This window comes from Cornus florida, unplaced genomic scaffold, assembly GCF_030987335.1.
Source record: "Cornus florida cultivar Cherokee Brave unplaced genomic scaffold, ASM3098733v1 CherokeeBrave_3.0.0_Hap2_Chr05, whole genome shotgun sequence".
Classification (NCBI taxonomy): Eukaryota; Viridiplantae; Streptophyta; class Magnoliopsida; order Cornales; family Cornaceae; genus Cornus; species Cornus florida.
The window spans coordinates 116,308,743-116,334,597 of NW_026775575.1; the positions used below are offsets into that span (position 1 = coordinate 116,308,743).

The following is a 25,855-nucleotide window of genomic DNA, read 5'->3' on the forward strand; positions in this document are numbered from 1 at the left end:
ACGTGCAGTCTATGCAGATAAACAACGGTAACGTACACTATAAATACAGATAATCAAGGATAACATACATCACACACGAGGAACATATTAATCCCTAAGATTTGCTCACAGTTGCACATAAAAAATTGAGAAATTACAATTTATAATTCTATACAAATGAGATCATTGTAGAAGTCAAAGAGCATATGAAATAGCTACTCTCGTATCTATATTTCTCACGTGTCTACAATTGGGTGTGTTTGGTAGGGTTGATTTGGAGGGATAGGGAAAGAAAAGAAAAGAAATGATAAAGTGAAAGTGTATTTGGGTGGATTAAAGGGAGAGAAAAAAAAGGATAGAGAGGGGTAGTTATCACTCCCTATCCCTCACTTGGTTTCCCTTTCATTTTAAGAAGATAGAAAGAAAAAGCATGGAGAAGTAAATGATATTTTAATAATACTAGAAATAACCTTCACAAATCAACATACCAAATAAAAAAAATAAAAAAAAAATTCCAGTCAAGTCCCAATTATTATACTAGTATTATATAAAACTTCCTCCTCATCACTCTCTCTTTCTCTCCTCCCATGGCGTCAATATCAGTACCTATGTTCTTCATTAACAACACTCAAACGAAAAAAAATTGGTTCTACGGTAGACATTTGTGATAGCAATATCTGCATTAATTTAATTTGTACCGTTTGACTTCTTGATTTAGCTTATGCCCGTAGCTTTTTCACATATAGCATAAGCTAAACCATGTATACTTAACAATTTTATTTATTTTTAAATTTTGTGTACTATTCTTATTTTCCAAAAAGGTTATGAGCTTGATTTGTTCTCTGTTTGAGATAAACTTAAAAATAAATAAAAAATTTAATTTAGATTAAAAATATATGACTCACTTATATTTGAAGAATAAAAAATTAATCATGAACAGTGATTTTTCTTTGGATTCTCTTTGTTGTTGTTTACAGATCAAATAAAGGCATCATGTTGCTATTTAAATGGTTTTTTTAGTTATTGGCTCCAACACTCTCATATATGAAAAAAAGTTTTTTAGGAGCATTATAAAAGGAAGAGTAGGACAGTACTTTGATTATTATCCTTTTTTTCTTTCTGTTTCTTTCCTATCTTATTCAAACAAAAATAATTATTATTTCTTTTCTTTTCTTTTAGAAATTATTACACAGGGAATTATGATGTGATGTTAATGATGAACACTTCATACCAAAAATAAATAAATAAATAATAATAATAATATTATGTGTTTGCTTATGTTCAAATAATATATATTCACAATAAAGAGAGAGTGATTCAAATGAAGCATGTGAGTGGGGGATACATTTGTAATTTTGGAGGTGTATTTATTGCCTGGCGTGACCTCATCACTCTTCTGTTGTCATAGTAGCACTTCTTCCCATGTTAATAATTTAAAAAGGGGACAATGCCTCGTAGAAAAATATTTAAGTCCGCGTTAGTAACGATTTATAATTTGATAGGTAGTAAATTTAATAATTAAAAATAATTTATTTATTATTAATTCATATCAACGGTCAGTATAGAATTTTTTTTAAATATTATTCTTAATTACGTACCCTTTTAAAAACTCTAATTTTTAAACATACATATCTAATCCATTTTATATAGAGTAATGCTAGCGCTCGCACCAACGAGCTCTCGATCTACACCGTCGGATTCAAATGGCTTGAGATTAGGAATAAAACAATTTTTTTTTTTTTTTTTTTTTTCTCTCTCCCCTCTCTGTCCTCCAGCTTTCCGTTTCTCTCTCCTCTCTCAGACTCTGTTTTCTGGCGAAGAAGAGAGAGGAAAGTAAGAAAACGAGAAAACGGCGGCCAGGACCCTCCTTTTCCAGCGAAGAGGTGGCGGTGAGCAGAAAGCCCACTGCGATTCAACCACATCCAAGCACTGCCGACGTTCTTCCACAGCCCATCTTGCCCTCTGTTCTGTCAATCGCCCGCCTGCACAAGCCGCCGTCCCTCTCCTTACTTTCTCTCTCCTACCCATCTCAGTTCTCCAACTCTTCATCATATCAATTTTCAAGGCTGATCTCACCATCTCTGAATCAAAAAACAAAACCCAAAACCATCACCACCCATAACCGCAATCAACCCAAAACCTGATCCGAAGAACTGGAAACCCATCACCACCGATTTTTGTTTTCAGTTTTTTAATTTTTACCCATCACTGTTTAAAAAAAAAAAAAAAATTTGTTTTCTCTGATTTTCAATTTTTTATATATATATAGAAGTACAGTATTGATGCAGGAGTTCTGAAAAAAACAAAACAAAATAAAACCATCAAAGGCCATCGCCGGAATCAAACTACAGTAAACAGCCGAGGTCACCGCCGCCCGCCGGTGAGTAGAGAGAGAAGAAGTTTTTTTGGGTTAGGAAGGAGGGGAAGATGAAGGACGAGAGAGAGAGGCCGGGGAGTAGAGAGAGAAGATGCTTTTTTTTGGGTTAGGAAGACCGAATCCCTAAGCAAACAGATCGGGTGGCCTATATGCGAGAGCTCGTTGGTGCTACTGCGACCGCCCATTACTCTATTATATATACCACTCCTCCATTTTATTTGGGGCCCACATCGGACAGGAAACGTGGCAAATATCCATTGGATGAGTCGAGTCCCTAGGACCAACGTGTCAGACCCCCTTGTCGGCTTTACCAGGAGCACTGTTTAGCGTAAGAATCACACCAGATCGGGAGATGATTTAACGACTCAGATTAACCTTTCAAATTGATCACGTGCAACGTCATTTCTTACTTTACGTCGTTGCGCCGCAGCGCCTGAGATCCACACATGCCAGTTGAAAATTAGAGCAAGAGTAAATTACAGATTTATCCAGAGTCTTAGTGAATCACTGAATTAGAAACAACTTCTTGGTCCTCTATTTTATTTTATTTTTTTTAACCTTTTTGTTTTTTCAAAAAAAAAAATTTCAAATAATATTTTATCAATAAAATAATTTAAAAATTAGTAAGCATGGGTAAGTTGGGGTGTGTTAGTGTCTTTGACTAATTGATAAGTGATTAGCAATGCTCAAAGAAGATGTCTTGTGCATATTTGGTTCATCATCCTATTTTTATTTTTTATTAATAGAGGCAATGAACAAATTAAAGAGGAAGAAGTCTATTATCAACACAAGAACCTTCATAAGCTTTTTCTTTATTTATTTTCCTTCCTTCTAAATCAAAGCATCCCTGTGATGTTAAAAACAAAAAGCATAACCTAAAATGAAAGGATTGGTACAACACTCGGTAAAAGGTTGCCACCATCGCTCCCCGCGAAATACTCCCGCCAGAGCCAAACACATCTAAATTCCTTGTCGAGCTTATACCATAACTTAATATAAAAATCAAAGATCACTTGGTTATCCAAGTATACAACACAATATCTATAAGTACAAGCTCCCAAGTAGGACCAAAGTGATTCTCAAGCCACCACATATCAAAAGTTACAAATCTAAGCTCGAGCTGCACAAAGATTAGTACGAAATCCTCTAAACAATATATCTTCAGACCTTGCTTGTCCTGCTACCCCGTCCGCCCATGCTAGAACCTGAAAAGTTTTTTAATGAAAAAGGTGAGCTCAAGGAGTGCAGTAGGTTTCCTTAGTTTGAACAAATTTTTTGATAAATTCTAGTCTAGAACGTAGAAAAACATATTTCATTTATTAAATTTACAGGAAAAGAAATGACATTACTTTTTCAGAAAATGATCAGAACATTAGGCTAGGCTGCAAAATATAATCAAATAAACTATAATATTTCAAATCAACTGAAAATAACACATCATTTCCAAATTCCACTCGTATCAAAATTCATTAAATCGATTACTCAAGAAATCCAATAGTGCATCAAGGATGGCAAATTCCGGAAGGCAATAATAACCATATCCAATCCAACAGTGTCTACCCTCATGCGTCTTCAAGGAGCTTCCCCACGGGACCGCTACACCCGTCCTTCGGTTTCAGGGGCTCTCACCCGGGACTGTGAACACCCTATCCTTAGGGCCCGGGCCGTTTAAGGTTTTTCAACCCAAGGGAAACTCTTATCCTACCAATTTGCTTCCGAGTCACATACACAGTGGAAACACAATCAAGTTCAAACATAGGCAAATAATAGATGATACCCAAACTCAATATCAATACAATTCATAGCCACGTTTTACATTCCAAAATTTACCATAAACCATATACTTTAGATTAAATAGTAAGATAAACTCTAGAGAAACATCATTAGGTCTATTTTTACTGCTCAAAATTTTATATTCTAAATAAACCCATAAATACGGAAATAAAATTATCCAAAGGCCCAGCTTTACACAAAATGTCAGCAGAAAACTGTTCCTCATTAAAATTTCATAGAAATTTAAATACTCACTCAAATTAGATGAACAGGAACCCAAAGCCAAAGGAATGGTAACACATCACACTATAGTACTAACAACTCATCTTCAGTAAAATCTTCACAAAACTAGTATATTAAAGTCAAAAGAGTAAGGGAAATTCTGATGCATGTGTAGAAAGCATCCCACAAGCAGTCTCATGCAACTTCAACAATTCATACATAATACAAAACAAAACTAAATTAAACCAAATAAAGTTCCAGAGTCTCGATTTCCATGGTATTCCAATATATCAAAATTTCAAAGTTGAATAACGAAATTAAGTCAAGTAAATAGCAGTCCAAATCATAGAGTTCAACTCAAGTTTTCAACATAGGAACTATGTTACATGGACTCGGATACGGGTGTCGGACACGGGTATATATCCATGCGTCGGACGTGTCAAATCTCCAAATATCAGGACACATGGACACGGCTAAATATTAATTTTATTAATTATTTTATTGTATTTTCTAGAGTAAAGTAATGTTTTTATCTAATATAATATTCAATATAGACATTTAACTCATTTTAAAGTAATAATATAATGTAATTGAATGATTGGATATGCTTTGTAAGTACATGTCCAACCAAAAGTGTCGGACACATATCCCAATATGTGTCCAATACGGATACTTCACTACCTTTGAAGAGTCCATGTAACAGAGCATAGGAAACCAAATCAATCTCTAATGATTCAAAGTCATTTTCATATGAAATAAAACAAATTGAAAATTAGGTTCCATAGTTTGCATGTAAGGAAAACGATTTTGTGAACATTTATATTAATTTAGCGAATTTGAAACTAACAATTTATTTTTCAAGAAATTTGAAATAGAAGGAAAACCTTCCCTTGAGCCCCTTTTTCCAACTTTGTCTTCCAATTTTTCTTCCAATTTTCCTCTTTACTCTCCTTCCTTCTCTCTATCGATTCCTCTTTACTCTTCTTCCTTCTCTCTGTCGCACCAATCTCTGCTACATCTCCTTCTCCTTCCTCTTTTCCCTTGTTCTGGCCGAAAATTGCTATTGTACTCAATATATAGACCCAAGGCTTTATAAATGAATAAATATGATGAACATCTGTACTGGTAACTCACATGCATAGTTACTAATGTCCTATAAGACCCTAAGGTAATAGTTGCAGATATACAAGTGACTTGGGCATACAAATAATGGCAACACCTGTCCTTTAAAGTTTTACACGTGGTCATATGCCTTTTACATGAGACTACTATTTCCGGCTCAATAACCGTTCTGACTTTATTTCTCTAATATGCATAAACTGGTTCACATGTATCCAGCTATAAACTTGTTAAATCTCTAGTTCATAAAATCCTCTACGTGAACATTCTACCCTTAACAGCTACTTTACTAAAATTCAGGGCACTACAAAGGTCCTGGCAGTGTTCCTTGCAAGTTGTAAAGAAAGGATTAGAGGCGACTAAGCAATGGATTAAAAAAGCAGGCAACAGCTGCCATACACAATCATCCATAACAATGACTTCCATCATAAGGCAAATATTGTATAATTATTCAGCTTTGTTCAATCTTTTCCATCCCTCTGTGTAAATAACCCAATATCGGTTCACAGTCAATAACATCTTCACCATCTAGAGTAACAATGAGTCGCAGAACACCATATAGTATGAGCAATGGGCATAAATTTTGTTCAGGTAATATTTGCAAATAGAAAGACAAACATTATAACGATAGAGAATACTTGAACTTACATCGATGACATCTCTTATTAGGCACTTCAAAGTTTATCAGCCTGGTAGGAGTGGATATGAAAGATGCTTGCACATATTGATATTTGAAAATTAGCTTCAGATAGTGACCAACAAGGCTTGTTGCTTCGAAACAGGTTCACTGCAGACTATTGCACCGGATCTCTTAACCCATAAATCTATTCCACATGGATATATTAAGTAATTCACTTGACTGAACATCTTAATCCCAACTACTTGGGCTTAGCTACAAAGATCTATCTTTCTTCTCCGGGCTGCGTTAAATCCAAGCGATGAGCCACAACAGCATCAAAATTGACTAGAACTTGTCTGCCGAACACTGGTATCTACCTGTTTGTCATCTAACTGGACCAAAACGCAATTGATAAAACTTAATAAGGTTTCCAGCTCAGTTATATTACACATCTGATCCTCCTTGCAGGGGATCTTCATAAATTGAGCTCTAAACTACGAGGACAAAGAGCCCTCATCATAAACTCTGCAAATTTACATGATACCTTACATGTGGTCCAAGAATCAAATGCCAACAAGAACCCGGAACTTGACTCGTCTTTTAACGCTACCCATCCTATCATAACCAATACCAATCTTACTGTGCATCAACTTCATCGCCAAATCTGAATTCCCAGCCTTCCTCAAGGCATTAATTAAAACAGTACGAACTCTTCCTGGTATTTCTCGACCCCTGTCTACAATTCCATCAGCCAACTTGCAAGCCTGCTCAATACGACCAGCTTTGCACAACACATTGATCATATCTTCAAAAGCAGTCTCAGGAATAACCCCCATGGGTGCTAGTTCATCCAGAATCTTACAAGCCCTCGCCACCTTGCCTGAAAGACAAAGCCCAGTTGAAAGAACTCTAAAAGAAGCTGCTGTGGGTGTGACACCCTTATTGATCATCATATCCCAAAACTTCAACGCCTCCTCATTTCTATGTTCTCTGAACAATTCACTGATCAATATTGTGTATGTATACACTGTCTGATCACAACCTTCATCTTCCATTCTCTCAAAGAGCACTAATGCTTCATCAATCTTTCCACTCTTAGCCATAGCATCAATAAGTACATTATAGCAATAAGAATCCCGTGTGCATCCCATCTCGGCCATCTCTTCAAAAAGTCTCTCAGCTTCATTCACTCTCCCAGCCTTTCCAAGACCATCAATGAGACTTGAATAAAACACGGCATTAACGGCCACATTGTTACCTTTACAGAATTCGAAATACGCCATGGCCTCCTCCATCCTCCCACTCTTGCATAAACCATTAACTATTACACCACATGTAACCTCATCTGGTTCAAGCCCATCACTCTTCATTCTCTCATAAAGCCTCATAGCCTCCTCCATGTTGCCACTTTTCGAATACGAATCAATCAGAGCAGTATATATAGCCACATTAGCTCTACAACCTTTCCGAATCATGTTTTCGAAAACAGCATACCCTTCCAAAGACTTCCCATCTTTGCAGAGCCCTCCAATCACTAAACTGTAAGCATGAGGCGGGATCTCCAATCCCTTCTCCTCCATTTCTTGATAAAGACTCAAACAGGAACTGAAATCCCCTTCAGAATAACACGCCTGCATCAAAGTTAAATAAGTGATCTTATCAGGTTCCACATTTCTCACCTCCATATCTCTAAATTTTTCCATTGCTTTCCGAGTCTTCCCAGATTTACAATACCCTTTAATCATTGTATTGTAAGTCACAATGTCAGGCCCAATCTTCCCACCTTCCATGACCTCAAAAACCTGTTCTGCGGATTCAATAAACATTGAATTCACCAACCCATTCATCAAAAAGTTATAGGTGTACAAAGTCGGCTCAATACCATTTTCTTTCATTTGACGCCACACAAACAACAATTCCTCCACCAACCCAAGACTTCCAAAACTCCTAATCAAAGAATTAGCAGCCGAGACATTAATTAAAAAACCTCTATCCTTAAATTCACGAAAAATACATCGAATTCTATTTAAATCACCAGACACAGATAACACGTCAATCAAAGAAACATAGCATTCTAGATTATGGGTATAGCCCTTTTGCTTACCAGCCCAGTAGAAAAACCTCAAAGCGACGTCGAATTGCCCGCGAAGCTGATCGGAGTGTAACACGAAAGCCACGAAATTGGGTGATAATCGGATTAGGAATTTGTGGCAATACACTTGTAAATTGTGCTCCATGTTTGGAGAATTGTCCAACAGGTTGAGAATTTGCTGGACCCAAGGGGAGGGTTTGAGGTGTTTAGGGCTTGTGATGAGGTCAGAGAGGTCAGCGAAGGGCTGTATCCACTCGGGTGGTGGGAGTGAAGTAGTGAATACCCATCTGGGATTTGACCTGAAAGGTGAGGCTGGGTCTTGTTTCGAGGGTTTTGGTGGCGTGGATGGAGAGAAATGAGAACTTCCATTGTTGTACGGACGAAGAGGTCGAGGAATTGCAGATAGAGGTGAGAGAGATTTGGACCTTAGGGTTCTTCTCATTAGGGTTTAGATCATTTGCTGCTAAAATGGCAAGTGTTAGTACAAAGCTTGGAGCGAAAATAAAAGTAAGAAAAGTACAAAGATTGGGACACGATTGATAGGATTATTTTAATAAAAGGGACAAAAAATTGAAATTTTCTCATGTTTAAAATCCGTTTAGTGCTGAAAATGCTTTTATCCCACAACTTCACCGGAAATAATTAGTTTCTTGATAGGCTTATAAAATCCGGCAATAATTAGGTTTTTCTATTTGAAATGAGGCTTCATCCTTGGCTCATTGGGTTTTTTTTTTTTTTTTTTTCTTTATCTGAAAACAGTATTTTATCAGTTTTAAGAATTGTTTTTGAAAAATAAAATTAAAGATATCAAGTGTCTATTTAGTTTGTAATTTTAAAAATAATTTTTAATTTTTTAAAAATAGATTATTGTACAAAAAATTTTGCTTGATTTATAAAAATATTTATTTTCAAAAGACTTTTTTTTTATAGTTATCTGAAAATAATTTTTTATTTTCTAAATTAATTATTTTTAAAGTTACAAATTAAGCGGACTCATTTTTTCATTTATTATTTTTATTGAGATAATAATTTTTTTTTTCTTTTTAACCTTTTCTTTTTCAAATAAGATAATAATTAGTATGGACAAGTGTGCATTTTCCTTTTGCAGTTGTTGAAAATCATATTATTTTCTTTCTTTTTTATATATTCTAACATTAACGAATTTAAAATCTTCAGACATCACAATGCAAATAATATGAGAAAAAAAGTCTAAAAAATTAGTAGGACACTTGAGATTTTAAAATCTATTCTACCTTATTTTGGAACTCGAACATATTATGAACCAAAAATTTAAATTGGTATTTTAAAATTTGAATTTATTTTGAACCAAAATTTCTTTTCCAACTTGACAAACCTACTTCTTTCTGCGTGTATACCATTGCATAATTACAAATTCCTCTTCTTTTGATGTAAACTGATATCATCATTTTCTTATTTTAAATGCATATGTTCTTGACAATTAATTGATTGGGACACGATTGATAGCAACATTGAATTAGTTTTACTTGCAACTCCAAAATTTATTATTTACCAAAGGAGAAATAGAAAATTTATTAGAAAAGTAAAAATTGAATTTTTTTAATTAAAAATTAGAGATATCGAGGTCCAAAATCGAGCTCCTCAACCAAAAAACAACTCAATTACTAAACTACAAAATAAAGTTAGTATCATTTTAAAAAAATTAGAAAAGTCCTTGAAATTTAGAGAAATCTCAACAATTCAACTGTTGATGGAAATTCAATTGGCGGTAACCACAATGACACGATATCTAATTATAAGCTGTATATGTATATAAATGATTTCCTGTATAGTATATTCCATATTGGACTTTGCTTTCTTCTTTTCGAGACATGGCTACTGTCACCGCCCATATTCTCTCTCCACCCGCCAAATCCATCACAGAACATAAGAAATCTCAATTACCTTCGAGTACTCTGTCCCTCTCTTCTTCTTCTTCTCAGCTCTTCACCAAATCAAACCCATCTCTGAATTCAACTATCTCGGCCAATAAGAGACCCAATTGGCTCGTTAAATCGGTCACCGAGGATCGGAACGCGGTTACAGCACATACAAGTGGTTCAGATGACCAAGAGGAGAAAGAGAAAACTCCAATTGGAGGAGAATTAGAGGGAGAGAAAATCAGCATATTATCTAATGGGTCTGAAAATTTTGATGGGTTCTTAGGCAGAGCAATCAATGCTACTATTGTTCTGGGATTTGGTACTCTTGCAATCACTAGGTTACTTACCATTGACCATGATTACTGGCAAGTGAGTGGTCTTTTTCTCTTATGAAAATCAAAGATGGGTATATGTAATTTCATGGTTTTGTTGCTTATATATATATATATATATACTGAAAAATACCTTCATTTGCTTTCTGGAAAAAAAAAAAAAAAAAACAAAACAAAACAAAACTGAAAAATACCACGTGGGTTCCACTATAATGGTGTTGCAAATGAGTGTTTCTTTTTACTTCTATCTTCTGACCTCAGGTTTTTGGTAGATTTAGCTTGAATTTATTTTACTTAAGTTTGTGTTTATTCTTTGTTGAAGTCAGATGACTTTTGGAGAGTTTCAGTTTTTAATTTTTTTAATTTTTTGATATATTCAAGTTGTTTATCCATGTCTAGTATCTGCATATTCCCAAATTGAGTTTCTTTACAGTAACCAGAATTGTCACTTGTATTTCCATATGTGAGGCTTCATTGCTTCTTCATCTATGCCATTCAGGGATGGACCCTATACGAGGTACTGAGGTATGCACCGGAACACAATTGGATTGCTTATGAAGAAGCACTCAAAACACACCCTGTATTAGCGAAAATGGTGATAAGTGGGGTTGTATACTCTGTAGGAGACTGGATTGCACAAGTAAGTCTGTGTTTTTGAAACATATTTCAATGGTTTCAAGTGAGACTTGTTTTTTTCTCTAAACATTTTGTGGGATACCACTGCTGAATTTCCAGTGTTATGAAGGGAAACCTCTCTTCGAGTTTGATCGGACACGCATGTTTAGATCAGGCCTTGTTGGGTTCTTACTCCACGGATCCCTTTCTCATTATTATTACCAAATTTGCGAGGTGATTATTATTATGGTTCATACATACTTGTGTTCAATCCAACTAGTTTGTTGAAAACCTTTTGTGGATGGTTGAATTTGTTTACTTTGGTTTACAGGCTCTTTTCCCGTCCAAGGATTGGTGGGTAGTCCCTGCAAAAGTTGCTTTTGACCAAACCGCATGGGCAGCAGCTTGGAACAGTATCTATTTTGTGGCTTTGGGGCTCTTGCGTTTCGAATCCTCAGCAAATATTTTCAACAAACTAAAGGCCACATTTCGGCCCATGTTGACTGTAAGAAACTCTTCTTGTCTTATGTAAATGTTGAAGGTGTACTCGTAATAATTTGGAAGGGAAGGTTTTGGTGTCTGGTATATCTAACAACAGTAACCAATTAGTTGGGATGCTTTTGAATCCTGGATTAAATATGAATATAAATTCAATATAGGTTAGTCAATTTCTTGTTAGTCATCTACTCATCAACATCTGGTAGAATAAACTTTTGGTTGATTGTGATTTGCTTGGCAGGCAGGGTGGAAGCTTTGGCCATTTGCTCACTTGATTACCTATGGTGTGATCCCCTTGGAGCAAAGGCTTCTTTGGGTGGATTGTGTAGAACTCATATGGGTTACCATACTTTCAACGTAAGCATCTTTCATAATCAATTAGAACAGTTACAATACTGCATATTCTGATGCTCTGTTTGGCCTAAGAGGATAGGTAGAGGAAAAAGAAAAAATTGCACAATCATGTTGATTTGGAATGCTGGTTGTGATGTTTAATCTCTCTTTTATTTTTGCTTTATGTTCTCTTGTTTTATTCCATATTTTTATAAATCAAATCAGACTGGAGATATAAATTAAGAAAATGAAGAAGCATGACCACATTCTACACATGACACAATAAAATTATCTGCGGTAGAGATTTTCTTAGTCAGTTGGTAGATTATACTAGAGCCAATAATAGAAAGCTGAACACATTGAATCTTTTTTGGGTTCTCCCATTGAAGAATCCCAAATGGTTGGTTTGATCCTTTGGCAGTAGTGTTTTGTGCTTAGATTGTATTTTCTGCCAAAAATTATATGAAAATCATAATAATAATCTATCTGTGATGGGCTGTGATCTTTTACAGATCCTCTCTGTTTGGCTGTTAGATAAGGAAGGATTGCTGAAATGTTTCAGTAGAAGCTTTATATTTCTAAACTGAAAATTTCCTTTGTAGTTATTCAAATGAGAAATCAGAAGCACGAATATCTGAGGCATCATTGGAAGCAAATTCCAGTTCTTCATCAAGCAGTCCCCATGAGGTATGACAAGTTGACAGCTACATTTTCATTTGAGAGTCTACAACCTTTGGACATTTTAGGATAAATAAACTGAATGCTAAGATGGATAACCGAATGGGTTATTCGCTGATTATATCAATTAATGAAGCTGGACACAGGCCCATGTCTTAACCAAAATACAATTACTGATTTTCAACCAGGCTTCCCTATTCTTCAGTTTATGAAAAAGGCTGACTCTGCTCCCATCTTTCTCAGTATTATGTCTTGCATCATTGAACACTAACATCTTCTAATTTTGTGGTCACTTTGCAGGAATAATTAAGTTAACAACTCGAGAACATCTTTAAGTCAAAAGGCCAACTGACCGAATCATCTTTTCGATTGATTTGAAGAAAAAATTATGGCAGGGTCAGTGATATACCTCCACAGGGATGTGTACATGTGGCTTCTGCAACTGTATGTCCCTGCTAATCAGCACACCCCACTATTGTATTATTATTATTTTCATTATTTTATTTTATTTTGGGGTTGGGGGAGGGGATTCAATTATGTTATAGCAATTCATGCTTGTTTTAAATATAGCACAGAACATTCTTTTTTTTCTCTCTCTTCAATATGATATCTAAATTCAAACACTATAAGTTCTGCTGTTAGACCTTGATATATACATTGTTGCATTCATTCCTTAACAGTTTAAGCTTTTGGAGTAATTGATAGATGGTCTAACAGTTACATACGTGTGTGGATGAGATGTTACTTGTTTAATTGTCGCGGTTGCATCTTTTGATAAATAAGCTACATCACATCACGTACATGACTCGTACAACTGCCTTATGACACACAAATTGAATAACAGTATTGTTGATCATTTTCATTTTCCCCATTCCATTTGGTAGTAACTTCCTGAAGAAAAGGAAGTCTACCAGATTTAACGAGCCAATGGCAACGTTTCTTCTTTTTAACGTTAGTCCTCATTAGCAGTTGCTGCATGTGTGAATCTGCAATCCCTTTTGTAACTCTGCAAGGGCACTCAAACCATATCCCACAATGTTGTGGTGGCCTCACTGTTCAAGGACTAATGTTAAAATTGAAACTTAATGGTATCAACAGTGTTTCAAATGCTTCAACTGTGGTCTAGGGTTCTTTGGGGCTCTATTTACCTTCAAATGATGGTCTCAAGTCTCAATTCCCGGCTGCTGTTGCCCATCGTTGCTTAAGCAATCACTAATAATGGGTACTAATACTGGCAATTCTTTAAATTTAAGCATTCCAGCATCTATAAGGTTCTCAATAATTTGATAAGGATAAAATTTATCTGTATCAAAAACCAAACTATTATCTTGGTCTGTGTGGAGTCACTTTCAACAACAAATCAAACAGTTCTCAAATCATGGTTTAAGTTTAAAAATGCAACAACATTAAGACATAATAGATCAACACAAATGATATGCTGCAGCAGAAAAATATTTGAAGTAATCTTCAATGATATGAACACTCAATCCAGAAAGATTTTCTATTACTTGGATTTTTGAGGCTGAAGCCAAGGTATTACAACACAACTAATCCCATTTAATTTCTCAGATATTACAAAAATTAAGTTTTTGGTCTTTCCTCAGAAAATCTTGGAAGTTGAACAAGCGAGTTCACTCGTGTGACTCCTTCCAAACCTGACCAATTCTGATCTTCGGACACTGCATTTTCATTTCCTTCAACCTCGGCCGATACTCTTTTGTAGGGTTCGTTTTCTTCAGATGATCTGACAGTAAAATTTCTCTGCAAAGATGGCTCAGAGTTCTGGCCATCATCTGATTCTGCTGCATTACCAGAATGATTGCTCTGAAGAGTTGCTGAAGAGAAACCTTGTTCATCATAATCAGATTCTGAGTCCATTTTCCCGTCCAAAAATAAGCAAACCACTGCACAGTCATCCATCTTCGATGTTGGGTATTTAGATTTCCATTCACGGGCTGCAAAATCAACCAGAATTCGTGCAGCTGATGACCGGGTTGGAGCTGATGAAACTATCTCAACCACTTCCTCATTGCTTAGTACGTCCCAGACCTGCAACAAGAATACACTGGAACAGTTCAGAAAATTAAAAGAATAATCTAACTGGGAAGCCTGAGGCAGGACCTTTTTAATTCTTTAACAGCACAGATCCTTGGGAACAAGGAGAAAAATATGGTTCCTAATTACGAGATTATCACATCTGCACATTAATAATGCTGTCTTACGCATAATTGTTTCTTGTTTGCCGTGTTGCTAACTACTTGAATCTAGACAATTTTCTACAGCAACTATCAAACTGCAGGGACTCATGTCAGCACCAATATCATGACCCCTTTCGTATTGTGGTCATAATTTTTTCTTCTAACCTGTTCATGTCTGCACTATATCCTTTAAGATCCCTTGATGTATATTCCCTCTTCCCTCCACCACCTTTCTTCAAAGACAATCAGTTTCTAGGAAAATATCCATAGCAATTTCCCTAGCTTATGCTTAGTTGCATTGTTTAAAGTTCCTTGTACCCAGCCCTGCCACTGACAAGACTACAGACAGAGTCCCATGCTGCAGAGTGATACTAGAACTCAAATGGTCGAGTGCTTTACTTTACTAAATGGGCAGAGTAATAGAAAATATAACCAAAAAAGCTATTTCAATACTTAGAAAATTCCTACTCTATATATCCTTACCAAAAATTCCTCTTAAATTTCTCGGGCCTGTCTGTAACAGAAGCTGAAATGGGAATGATCTAGTCAACAAGCTCGAGTGAGTATTCTTCGTAAAAGTGAGCTACCCCACTTTTGATAAATACTCTCTTTTTCTACCAAGAAACTCAAGACTACTGATTAGGATGGAAGAACCCGAATCCTACCCATAAAGTCCTCACATTTCAAGGATGAACTTGGTTTGAATCAGGACCAAGCCAAGGACAACTATAAGTTTGAGCCCCTTGTTTATTTGTAAGTTGAGTTTGTGCTATGCTAGCTTAGCCTGCACTCAATTCCAACCACTGTATAATAGTATTTCATATTTCTCATATACTGCATTTTTATTCTCTTTAAAATTTTAAGGACATTTTTATATTTTCTCCATCTCTCTTTAAAATATTGCACTGTTGGCTGATCTTTTAAAATGTAATTACAGAGCTTTGGTTCAAATACCATGTTAGCAAAGTGACGTACTGTTTTATTGTTTTACTCTTAGGAGAACTGATAACAAATCATCTAATTTGGGATAGCTAGAATTTATGTTAGAACTGGTCTAAAGAAAAGATTGAAGTTATTGAGCTCAGACCTATGGAAGAACTTTGGCCTGAGCTTAGGAAATTTTCTTTTGGCAGAGTTTAAAGTTACCATTTCTGACCCGGCCCGGCCCGGCCCGGCCCTGCCCAGCCCAATTGACAAACCCACAAGTCTCAAAAGTCTCCATCACAGAGTCCCACAACGAAGTTATTAACATGCTGAACTGAGAGGGAAACCAAAAAAAAATGTAGGGAGACATCTTTACTTTGCACCCAAATTCTTTGCCTAAAACACATGCAAGTCCTCCACAGCTTGGCAAGAACACTCATTTTTAGCCAAGTTGATCTTCAAATGAGACAAACTCAAAAAACATGATGCATTGTGGATATCTTAATTGCTCCTTTTTACTCCTTAAAAAAGATGATGTCATTGACAGAAATAAGATGAGAGATAGGAATAGGGGTCCCACTCACAGCTCCAACCGAGAATCCACTCAGATAACATGCGGTCAACTATTTTACTAATCATAATGTTCAATACTTCCATCACTATAATGAAGAAAAAAGCGAGAAGGTTTGCTCTCCCTTGAAGCCCTTGAGGTAGCAAAGAAACTCGCCTGAGTTTCATTCAAAAGACTGGAAAAACAGACAGTCAAAATACAAATTTCGGTCCAATTTCTCCATTTCACCCCCAAAGTCACGTGCTAATGAACATGACAATGGAACCACTAGTAAGCATGAAAACAAGTCTTCTCAATATCCTAGATTTCATACATCCAGGCACACTACTTTGCAGAGAGAGAGAATCTCTTAACAGAGAAAGCAATAGAGAGTAGGTAGAATCAGGATTTCACCCCCAAAGTCACATGCTAATGAATATGACAATGGAACCACTAGTAAGCATGAAAACAAGTCTTCTCAATATCCTAGATTTCATACATCCAGGCACACTACTTTGCAGAGAGAAAGAATCTCTTAACAGAGAGAAAGCAATAGAGAGTAGGTAGAATCAGGATTTTGTTGAGAGGAAAAAAAAAAAAAAAAAAAAAAAAAGGGATCTTTTTCATTATATATGTGTGTGTGGGGGGGATAAGAAGACGGCAAAAAAATGAAAAACGAAAAAAAAAAGGGAAAAAGTCATAAAGAAAGGCGATAGGGAAAAAAGATAAAAGAAAAGGGTCTCTGGCGAAGAAGAAAAAGAAAAGGAAGAGGAAGAGAACGGCAGAGATATAGATAACCCTAAAGAGAGATTGAGCCAAGATGTCATGTCATCTTTGGTTGTGTTGCAAGAGAGTGAATTTCTGAGTTTTGCAAGAGACGAGCTTGACAGCTTTGCAAATTAACATGTAATATGAAAAAGAAGGCTTTAATCAATTCATTTTGGATGAAACCAAGTACGGCTTGGGTCCACCATCCTCACAACAGACCAAAATTGGATTAAACCAAGCTGATATCAGAGAGAACTGAGTTCTATGAGAGATTGTTGTACTGTTAATCCCGCATTCAAGAACTTCATAATACAATAATCCATAACCAGTCATTAGAAGTTAACAATGGATGACTGTCTAAACACTAATAGGCCTTCAATTATATAACTTGCTCATTTCAACTTATCTATCAGGAAAACAGTATCCTCGCTCTGAACTCATAGGTAATACAACAAAATACAAGTTATAGTCGAATGAAACCATTTAGATGCACTGGTAGAGCAACTTTCATGCAATATGTGTAAATATGAAATCCATGTCTATAATCAGATAACGGGATAAATATTACTGAAGAAAGACATGTCCAAGTTCCATTGACATAAGCTAAATGCATGCCAAAAATAATAAGATGAGTATCAATGGTAAATTACAACTGTAAAAACAAACCTTTCAGAGGAAAATGACAACAAAACCATACATCAGATCAAAATGTCAAATTAACTTTAATCAATATGTGAAAGTGTTTGCTTTCCAGGTGTTGTTGCTTCACTGGTATAATAGAATGTGGCATTTTACAAGATGCCAAAATAATTCTAATACTTCATAATTAACGATATGCCAAATTTCTCAAACTTGTAATGCATGCTCGTACTCACCAAAAAGGGAATAGTACAAATAATAATGAAATAATTAACGGTCCTTGGTCGTAATATAACGTCACTTACAAATAGATGTCACAATTCAGTCCCCATCCTCAAGTTCAATCCAAGTAATATTTTCTCACTTTTATATGGTTGTATCAAATTTATCATATTATGTCAGCTGTTTGTTTCTGTTAGCAGGCATAGTCCACATTTTCAAATAGATCCCCAAGTCCTAACGATACCCAACTAGGCAATCCCTAATCCGCAATTTATATTAAGATGCACAGGAGGAATACTTACCCCATCAGAAGCAAGAACAATGAATTTATCTCTCTCTGTAAGAACCCGGTGAGAAAACTCAGGTATAGATATCACCCCGTACTCCTTCAAGCAGAAGTCCCCAAATGCTCGAGCCATTGCTAAGCCAGGGGCATCGTCAAATGGCAACCAAACTCTTTGTACTTCAGGCTCATCTTGCAACGCAAAAACCCTACCTTTACAACGTTTAATCCTTTCAGCTTCTCCTATTAGCAAATACATCCAGAAGAACACAATCAGGAATTCACAACAAAAATAAATGGCTCAAAATCTGAATTTTGGTAAGAACATACTTGGCAAATCAGGCTTTAGATCAACAGTCAACTGAATCGCTACCATAGTATCGTTGTTGTCTTTAGATCCCAAGATTGCCCTAGAATCCCCAATATATCCCATGAATAGATTTGACCCCTTGCGATCAAAACATGAATTGCATATAAGAGTAAAAACTTTAAACGAGAGAGTAAAAAAAAAAAAAGAAGAGTGGGCACCCTGCCATACCTGCTTCACCATAGTGACAGCAGTGCTACCACTGCAAAAGCAATCCAGGTTAGGATGGGATCTCAGCTCTTTGTCCATGGCCTTGTATGATTTAAGAAAAGCTTCTCTCCATACAGAATACACTTTATCCTCTGTAGCGCCACCATCCTTCTCAAGATCTCCAACATCTGATTTTAGGTTCCGGGTGCAACAAGTAGTACTAGACACATTTTGCTTCGATTCATGAGAGTGTAAGAACGACAATAGCTTCAGTGGCAGAGTATCCCTTACTTTTCGGGCAACAAGATGACCATGTGGACCATGGCCATCAAATATGCCACAAAAAGTAGCATCTTCTGGCATAAAATCCTACAGAAATTCAAAAATGAAGAAATTAACCTCCAAAGATGACCAACCATATTCTCAAACAACAGGATAGAACTTACTTCCCACACGATCATGGCATCCTGGTTTATACCCTTACGGCCCTGCTGAGTGAATATACAAGAAGTTCGACTCCTTCCATTTGCGAAAACCCGATTAGGAATGGATGACAAATGTTGCAAAGTAGTCACTTGATCAAAAAATGTTTTCCTAGTTCTTTTTTGCCCACAAAATCCAATGCCCATACAAGAGGGAGAAATAATCTCTCCATTGCTGCGGCTGCTACAAGTACTCCGACTGCTAGTTGAGATGCAACCCCCCATTTGCACAGTCCCAGTAACTCACATCTGGTCGAAATAAGGCGCGAGGTTCCTCCTTCTGTGAGAACAGATCTCACATGGAATTCCCAAATCAGGTTATATGGTAAACCAGGCACAAGGCTACTGAAACTCCAGAGATTCCCATACACCAAACCAGGGAATTTTGGAGCCTAATAACGAAAACTATGGTATGTTTATCTTGGTCAAATGTCAATCCACTGGAGGCAACGTGAATCAATAACAAAACCAGCTAAACAGAACAAGAAAACATTAATTAATTGAATTGTTTTCTATAATTAAATATAAGGCCGCATGTAAACTAAACAGATCAAACAAAATATAGTTATAGGATTTTGCATGTGAAAGGAATATAAAATACATAAGGCTGTCTTGCTCACTTGTCCTGCAAAGGGAATCTCATTTATATAATTATCATGGTCTCCATTCATGAATAGTCCAAACCAGCATCCCCTAATGACCGGGTTCGATACACACAAGGAGGGAAGGCAAAAAGAATTAGTCTTACAACAAATAATCTTTTGATAAAGAAAAAAAAGCAAAAGAACAATTGGATTCTCCAGGTGATTTTTTGGGATTTTAACTTCATCTCACAATCATAAAGAGGAAATGTGTCGGCGTATGTATGTATGCATGCATACATGTATCTTATATATACATAGAGAGAGAAGAAAAACTAGACATATATAGTGCTATAGAAACCCCATAAAAAATCTAGATTGTTAAAAGTAGAATCTTATGAATAGTCAAAAATTTTGAACATATTACTACAATTCAATCTTCTAAAAGGAGAGAGAATGTTGAAGCTTTGATCTTTCCCTCTTCAAAGGAAGTCAAAATGGAGTTGCTAAAAAGCCAAGCGGCAAAGGAGGAAAGGACGAAACAAAGCCATGAACTCGTCAAAACAAAATTAAAAAGGAACTAAAAAGCAGGACAAGAGATCAAAACAAATCTTACTTTAATTTTTTGGAAAGTGAAAGAAAAGTAAGAACAGAGAAACCAGAAATCAAATAGAACTATGCTTGGTTGCTGAGAAAGAGAAAGAAAACAAAAGTCATTAAGAAGAATAAGTAATTAGGAATCCGGAAAAGCATAAACAAAGCTCAACTGAGCCACAAACACAATAACCAAACCCTTCGCGTCCCTTTCTATTCTCAGTAACCAAACAGAGAGCAAGAGGAGGAAAAACGAACGGGAGAAAAACAGATCCTTCATTACTCGAAACATTCATCGAAAAATTCGGAAGAAACAGCAAAGAATAATTCATGCAAACGCGCAGAATAATCACAATGACAATCAGTAAATATATATATATTTTTAATTTATAAAAGAATTACTAATTTTACGGCTTTAATGATTCAAATTTTCAAATGAAGAACAATTTCGAAACATAGAATCAGATGAGAAAAAGAGAGCGACAAAGAGGCGTACCTACACCATTGGTTTCTTTGGAGTTGTAAAATTGAGATGAGAGTAAGAAAGAGGTTAGATTCTAGAGAGAGAGAGTTATTTATTGGAAGGAAGAAGGTGCATTAATTGCGAGAACAGGCAAAAAGTAGAGAGAGATATAATTAATACATATATACATATATAGATATAGAGAGAGAAAGTAGGGACTATGAGAGGGAGTGTGTTTTGGCCGGCAGTTACTATTTTGCTAGCCGTGCACCTCCGGTCGAAATGATGATAGAGATAACCAAACTACAACCACCACGCTCTTGAAAGGCGCGTCTAGGATCAACAACGTTTGGCTCATTCCAGCCAAGCAAGCATGCTACATGACCCAGTGTCCAAGTATATTTTCCGGACGGAAATGATTTTTAAAGGCAATTTGGGAAGGCAAAATAGCAAACTGATTTGTATTTGGCTTCCCTTTTTTTTTTTTTTTTTTTTATGCATGTGTGTGGGACCTATGCATGTGTATGGGTCCAATAGACATGTATTAAATGACTAAAAATATCTGTTTTTACTGTTTAGTTGTTTGGTTGATTTTAAATAGTAAAGTTATATTTTAAGAGGATTAGGATGTTACGTTAAGTTTTAGAACGTAAAATTCATATTAATATTTCAGATGTTAACAAGAGAAGAATTAATTTAACATTTGAATTAGTGAGGTCCAAAATTCTGATTTCAAAATGAGGATTTCATGTTGCCAAAATACAGCACATTTCAATTCTATGAATAAAAATTTTCAAAGTCTTTATTTATTTATTTTTTGGCAAGGAGATTTTTTTTTTTGTTTTTTTTTGGAAGTCCCACTTTATCTTTTGATTTAGGACTTATCTAGATGTGTTAGGTCATGCACTATGCACAATTGTTTAAAAAAATTAATACAAATGCTGAATAAGTTCATTGTAGTTAAAGTCTTTCATTATTGATATCCATAAAGTGTAATTTGAGTTTAATTCATATATTTTGAGTGCAATTTCAAGACAATTTTTATTAAACTTGATTTCAATCTAAATGTGTTTGATTTTTCATAAAGTTAAAGTGCTTTCTATGAGTTAAAGAAGAGCAAATTTTATAATATAACCAATATTTGATTCTAATTATGTACTACGTAATTGATTTAGTCCAAATCAACTTATCAAATTAATGAAAAAGTGATATACATCAAGCCCATCTAATTTAAAAATGATACCAATACCAGTACTTGAATTGTGCAGTTGTTTGGTAAAATACATTTCAGAATTTGATCAAACTCCAATCTGCTGCTACAATCTTTAAAACAGAGATTTATTATTTACCTACTGTGCTGTTTTTGAATACATGTGCGTGGAATGCACGCGTTGTTTAAGGGAGTTGAAATTGAAACGGAAGTGAGAAATCAAAGAGTAAAGGCACGCCACACTGACACAAAGTGGGGACCACCTGACGTGGCACTAACCCAAATTAATCCATGAGAGAGAGCTTACGTGAAAAGTCAGACATCTCCACTAACAGTCATCCCTTGCCCGTGCCTTTCCTTCTTCATTCTTTTCTTTATTCTGTCTCTTTAGACTTTATCTAACTTTCTTTTCTTTTCTTTTCTTTTAAACATTTAATTTTGTACTAATTTATTTTTATTACTGCATTTAAAATTTTAAAGCGCAATTCACATCCATTGTATGGTCTATTATTTATTCATTTTTATTGTCTAAATCAATTTTGCTTTCGCTACATTTTTATTGTCTAAATCAATTACTACGTACATGTTAGTGTCCATTGAGAATTACATTAATAGTTTTAAATAATTTATTCAACAAGTTAATGAAATATGCGTGGTATGTAATTACATTGTGTTGGATTTCAATTCAAATATCAATAATTATATTGTAATTCAATTTTAAAAAATATAGTCCATAGGATCATAAAATAATAATTTTTTTAAACTATATTGTAATTCAATTTTAAAAAATATAGTCCGTAGGATCATAAAATAATAGTTTTTTAAAAAAAAAAAATTATATAGTGCCAAAATAATTGATAAAAGTTTGCATATTAGTGTCAAAATTTTAGCAATTATCGCTATTTTTGAGGATCAAGTGCAAAAAATACCTCTATAGTAGTAGTATGTTTACAGTACTTATCACACTTCTCATATGCAGAAAACATCTCTAAAGTTCAATTTGGTACAAATAGGTCCCTCCTGACACATTTAAGTTATAATTTGATTAAATTACCCGTATATACACATTTTACATATTATTTAAAAATGCATTATTTTATGAAACCACAAAAATGATCATTTAGTATATGGGAGTGTGATACGCACTGTAAGCATATTATATGAGTGTTTTTTGCACTTTTATAAATTATTGTTATTTTGAATATTTTGATCTTAACGGTTAGATTTAATTGAGAACGTAATTTTATTGCGATTTGAATAGTACGATAGCAGTATGTGATTGAATACTCATTTTTTTTTTTTTTTTTTCAATAAAGAATGAATACCCCATTTGTTGTTATGTAAAGAATTATATATATCTCTGAAAATTTATTACAAATTTTAAAGTTTAAAAAATTAAATGTATATTATTTATATATAATGAATAAGTATCTTTAATTTAATTTTTTAATTATATATTTAATGAAAATTGATAGATATATTAAAATTTATTGTAAATAATTTTTTTGTTATTTGTAATTATAAAAGGAATTGAATTTTTCATTTCATATGATATATTGTACATTAATTTGACAATTGTGACAACAATTTTTTAAAGAGAGATAATGCATTGTTAGCGGAAATATATAGATAATTTTTTTTCCCGAAAAGGTGAGAAAATCCTTAAAAGTAGGTAAAATATAGTTAATGTGTACATAATACCCATATACTATGAGATTATTAACATACACATTCCTTGAGCATTTTCAGAAGAGTAAAGGGCAAAATGAGTATTACAATATTACTTTCTGTCACATTTCTGATTGAGGGGTGGTTTCCCACAATTTTAAAAGAATAAGGACGTTTTTAACACATTTTTTCAAATAGGGGGTGCAAGTGTTACACAAAATATACACTAGAGGTGTTTTCTGTACTTGACCCTGCTTATAAAATGATATTTGCACTTTAATTTTATCAAACTAGGCAATTATTTCAAAATATAATTACAGGCATGAAAGACCTCCTATTTTATTTGTTGCAAAATTAAAATAAGAGGTCTAGCAATTCCTTGTTTGTTGCACTGAATAGTTAGAGTGAATTGCTAGACCTCCTATTTTAATTGGTCAATTATGCAACAAATAAAGAAGTGGAACCCTCCACTTAGTTGTATTTGGTATAAATAACCAATTAAAAATTATTCGGTTAGGCAATTCAATGCAAGTGTTCGGTGTGAGTATCACCACTTGAACCTGAGTCCTCATAATTTTGCTCTTGAGTTTTACCCCAAAAGGCCTCGCACTAATTGAAGTGACACACCTACATATAAACACTTCACCTTTTCCTTCCTCAGACGATGTGGGATTGTGCATCCGTAACTCGTCAGTGTGGTAGCCTGTCAGTATCTCGCACCTGCCGACGGCACATTTGTCCATAGGGTCATCACAATTCATCCCCCTTGGAGGCCCGACATCCCCGTCGGCACATTATCGGCTGGATTAGGCTCTGAAAGTAAAAAATGGAGTGATATATTTATTGCATACCATACTTTAAGACAAGGGACCATTATTTTTAAAGAAAACAAAAAAAGTGGTTTCCTACAGCATGTTTTTGGTTTTCCTAAGAACCTCTGCCAATTCATGAATGTCATGGTTTGTAGTATGTCTGTTTGTTCACAAGTTATCTGTTTTGCAGTTAGTAATCAGAGATACAAACCTCAAAATAAGAAACCTTTTTTGCATCCACTTGCAGGGCTCTACCATAACAAAGCATGTGATATGTTAGCTGTGAATGTTTTTATATAACAAAATGTCAAGAACCATTCAATTGGTTGAAGACCTGCCTAAAAAGACTTAGAGCTTTTCTAACGACTGTGAAACTGATGCCCATTTGGTTTTGTGTTTTATTGTTGGTTATTTTAGGTTTATATATATGTATGTATATACATATATATAGTGAGAAAGCATGCATGACAAAAATTGGACATTTTTTTTGAAAATTAATTGGGAAATTGTGTGTGTGTGATCACTTCTGATGCATGTACAATTTACTTTCAGACCATCCGGTTGGATTGGTTTGCCATAACCTCAAAATTCCAAGAATAAATTCACCCTGAATCTTAAAAAATAATAATATAATAAAAAAAGACAAACAAATTAAGTCAAAGGCAAAGAATTGTAAATATATCTTAATTATGGCAGTTGAGAAATGTAATTAACAGCAGTCCATCATCACAAGAGTAGTGAACTTCTCATATTTAATCACTAGATTAAAAGATATAATAAATGATTTATTTAATTTTTTATAGATTTTAAAAACTGTCTCAATCTATTGGTCAAATATGGAGAATTTATGTCTTGTTAGGAAAGAAATGGCAGATTGGATTTGAAATTCGAAAAAAAATTGAACTAAATTTTTTAAATTCTAAATTCAAGATTGTCGATTTGATACTCCTAAAGGAAACATTAACAGTTTTGGTGTACCAATCTCCAAATTGGATCATTTTTTTTTTTTTCAGAAATTGAAAAACCATTGCCTTTTAACACCTTCACTTCACATGAAAGTAGGAAGGTGTGGTGATCTATTAAACACACTACTACATTAAGTTTAAACAATCACCCGGTTTTAACTTTGTGGTGGTCCTTTTGCTTTTTGAGATGTATGTTTAAAAAACCATCAACTAGACCGACCAATGAAGATTAAATCTACTATTTCTTTTCGCTTTCTCTTTCTTCTAAAGGGAGGTGGGGAGAGAGAATCTTTATCTCCTCCATTACCCTTTTGACATGAACCTTACTAATGCTCTCCATCTTTACTCTATCTGCCCTAAAAATGTAGGCCATCATCAACTTTATTATTTTGCTTTATATGATTGATGGAGCTGCAAATATCTTTTTTTACTCGGCCTTGT

The 25,855-nt window shown here is 34.8% G+C and overlaps 3 protein-coding genes across 6 annotated transcripts; 1 reads left to right on the plus strand and 2 right to left on the minus strand.

Moving 5' to 3' along the window:
* Positions 1-3,152: 3,152 nt before the first annotated feature.
* LOC132308877 (pentatricopeptide repeat-containing protein At1g03560, mitochondrial) lies at positions 3,153-8,802 on the minus strand. 2 transcript variants are annotated; one of them, XM_059807148.1, is made up of 3 exons: positions 6,634-8,802; positions 6,119-6,481; positions 3,153-3,561 (listed from the first exon to the last, which is right to left on the minus strand). In XM_059807148.1, exon 1 carries the CDS (start codon positions 8,621-8,623, stop codon positions 6,653-6,655), a length of 1,971 nt encoding a protein of 656 aa, XP_059663131.1. In that variant the 5' UTR covers positions 8,624-8,802; the 3' UTR covers positions 3,153-3,561; positions 6,119-6,481; positions 6,634-6,652. The 2 variants fall into 2 exon arrangements, with proteins under 2 accessions (XP_059663131.1, XP_059663130.1); XM_059807147.1 differs by having other exon boundaries at positions 6,119-8,801.
* Positions 8,803-9,991: 1,189 nt separating this feature from the next.
* On the plus strand, positions 9,992-13,167 carry LOC132308879 (uncharacterized). Its single transcript, XM_059807153.1, has 7 exons — positions 9,992-10,451; positions 10,914-11,054; positions 11,150-11,263; positions 11,361-11,534; positions 11,769-11,884; positions 12,463-12,547; positions 12,839-13,167. The coding sequence occupies exons 1-7, from the start codon at positions 10,032-10,034 to the stop codon at positions 12,842-12,844; spliced, it is 1,056 nt and encodes a 351-aa protein (XP_059663136.1). The 5' UTR covers positions 9,992-10,031; the 3' UTR covers positions 12,845-13,167.
* An 847-nt stretch (positions 13,168-14,014) lies between these two features.
* LOC132308878 (probable protein phosphatase 2C 52) lies at positions 14,015-20,939 on the minus strand. 3 transcript variants are annotated; one of them, XM_059807149.1, is made up of 7 exons: positions 20,793-20,921; positions 19,742-19,814; positions 19,086-19,593; positions 18,661-19,008; positions 18,453-18,570; positions 18,142-18,365; positions 14,015-14,587 (listed from the first exon to the last, which is right to left on the minus strand). In XM_059807149.1, the coding sequence occupies exons 3-7, from the start codon at positions 19,344-19,346 to the stop codon at positions 14,120-14,122; spliced, it is 1,419 nt and encodes a 472-aa protein (XP_059663132.1). In that variant the 5' UTR covers positions 19,347-19,593; positions 19,742-19,814; positions 20,793-20,921; the 3' UTR covers positions 14,015-14,119. The 3 variants fall into 3 exon arrangements, with proteins under 3 accessions (XP_059663132.1, XP_059663134.1, XP_059663133.1); XM_059807151.1 differs by having other exon boundaries at positions 19,723-19,814; XM_059807150.1 differs by lacking the exon at positions 19,742-19,814 and having other exon boundaries at positions 20,793-20,939.
* Positions 20,940-25,855: the final 4,916 nt, after the last annotated feature.

What these genes read in the sequence shown, in the direction of transcription:
- LOC132308877 (XM_059807148.1), bottom strand. Translation starts at nt 8,623, where the DNA reads ATGAGAAGAACCCTAAGGTCCAAATCTCTCTCACCTCTATCTGCAATT.
- LOC132308879 (XM_059807153.1), top strand. Translation starts at nt 10,032, where the DNA reads ATGGCTACTGTCACCGCCCATATTCTCTCTCCACCCGCCAAATCCATC. An exon ending in ATTATTACCAAATTTGCGAG is followed by an intron (nt 11,264 to 11,360) that starts GTGATTATTATT and finishes TTTGGTTTACAG; the next exon opens with GCTCTTTTCCCGTCCAAGGA. An exon ending in TGGGTTACCATACTTTCAAC is followed by an intron (nt 11,885 to 12,462) that starts GTAAGCATCTTT and finishes TTTCCTTTGTAG; the next exon opens with TTATTCAAATGAGAAATCAG.
- LOC132308878 (XM_059807150.1), bottom strand. Translation starts at nt 19,346, where the DNA reads ATGGGGGGTTGCATCTCAACTAGCAGTCGGAGTACTTGTAGCAGCCGC. An exon ending in CTGTCACTATGGTGAAGCAG is followed by an intron (nt 18,571 to 18,660) that starts GTATGGCAGGGT and finishes TTTGATCGCAAG; the next exon opens with GGGTCAAATCTATTCATGGG. An exon ending in TTGTTCTTGCTTCTGATGGG is followed by an intron (nt 14,588 to 18,141) that starts GTAAGTATTCCT and finishes TTCTTGTTGCAG; the next exon opens with GTCTGGGACGTACTAAGCAA.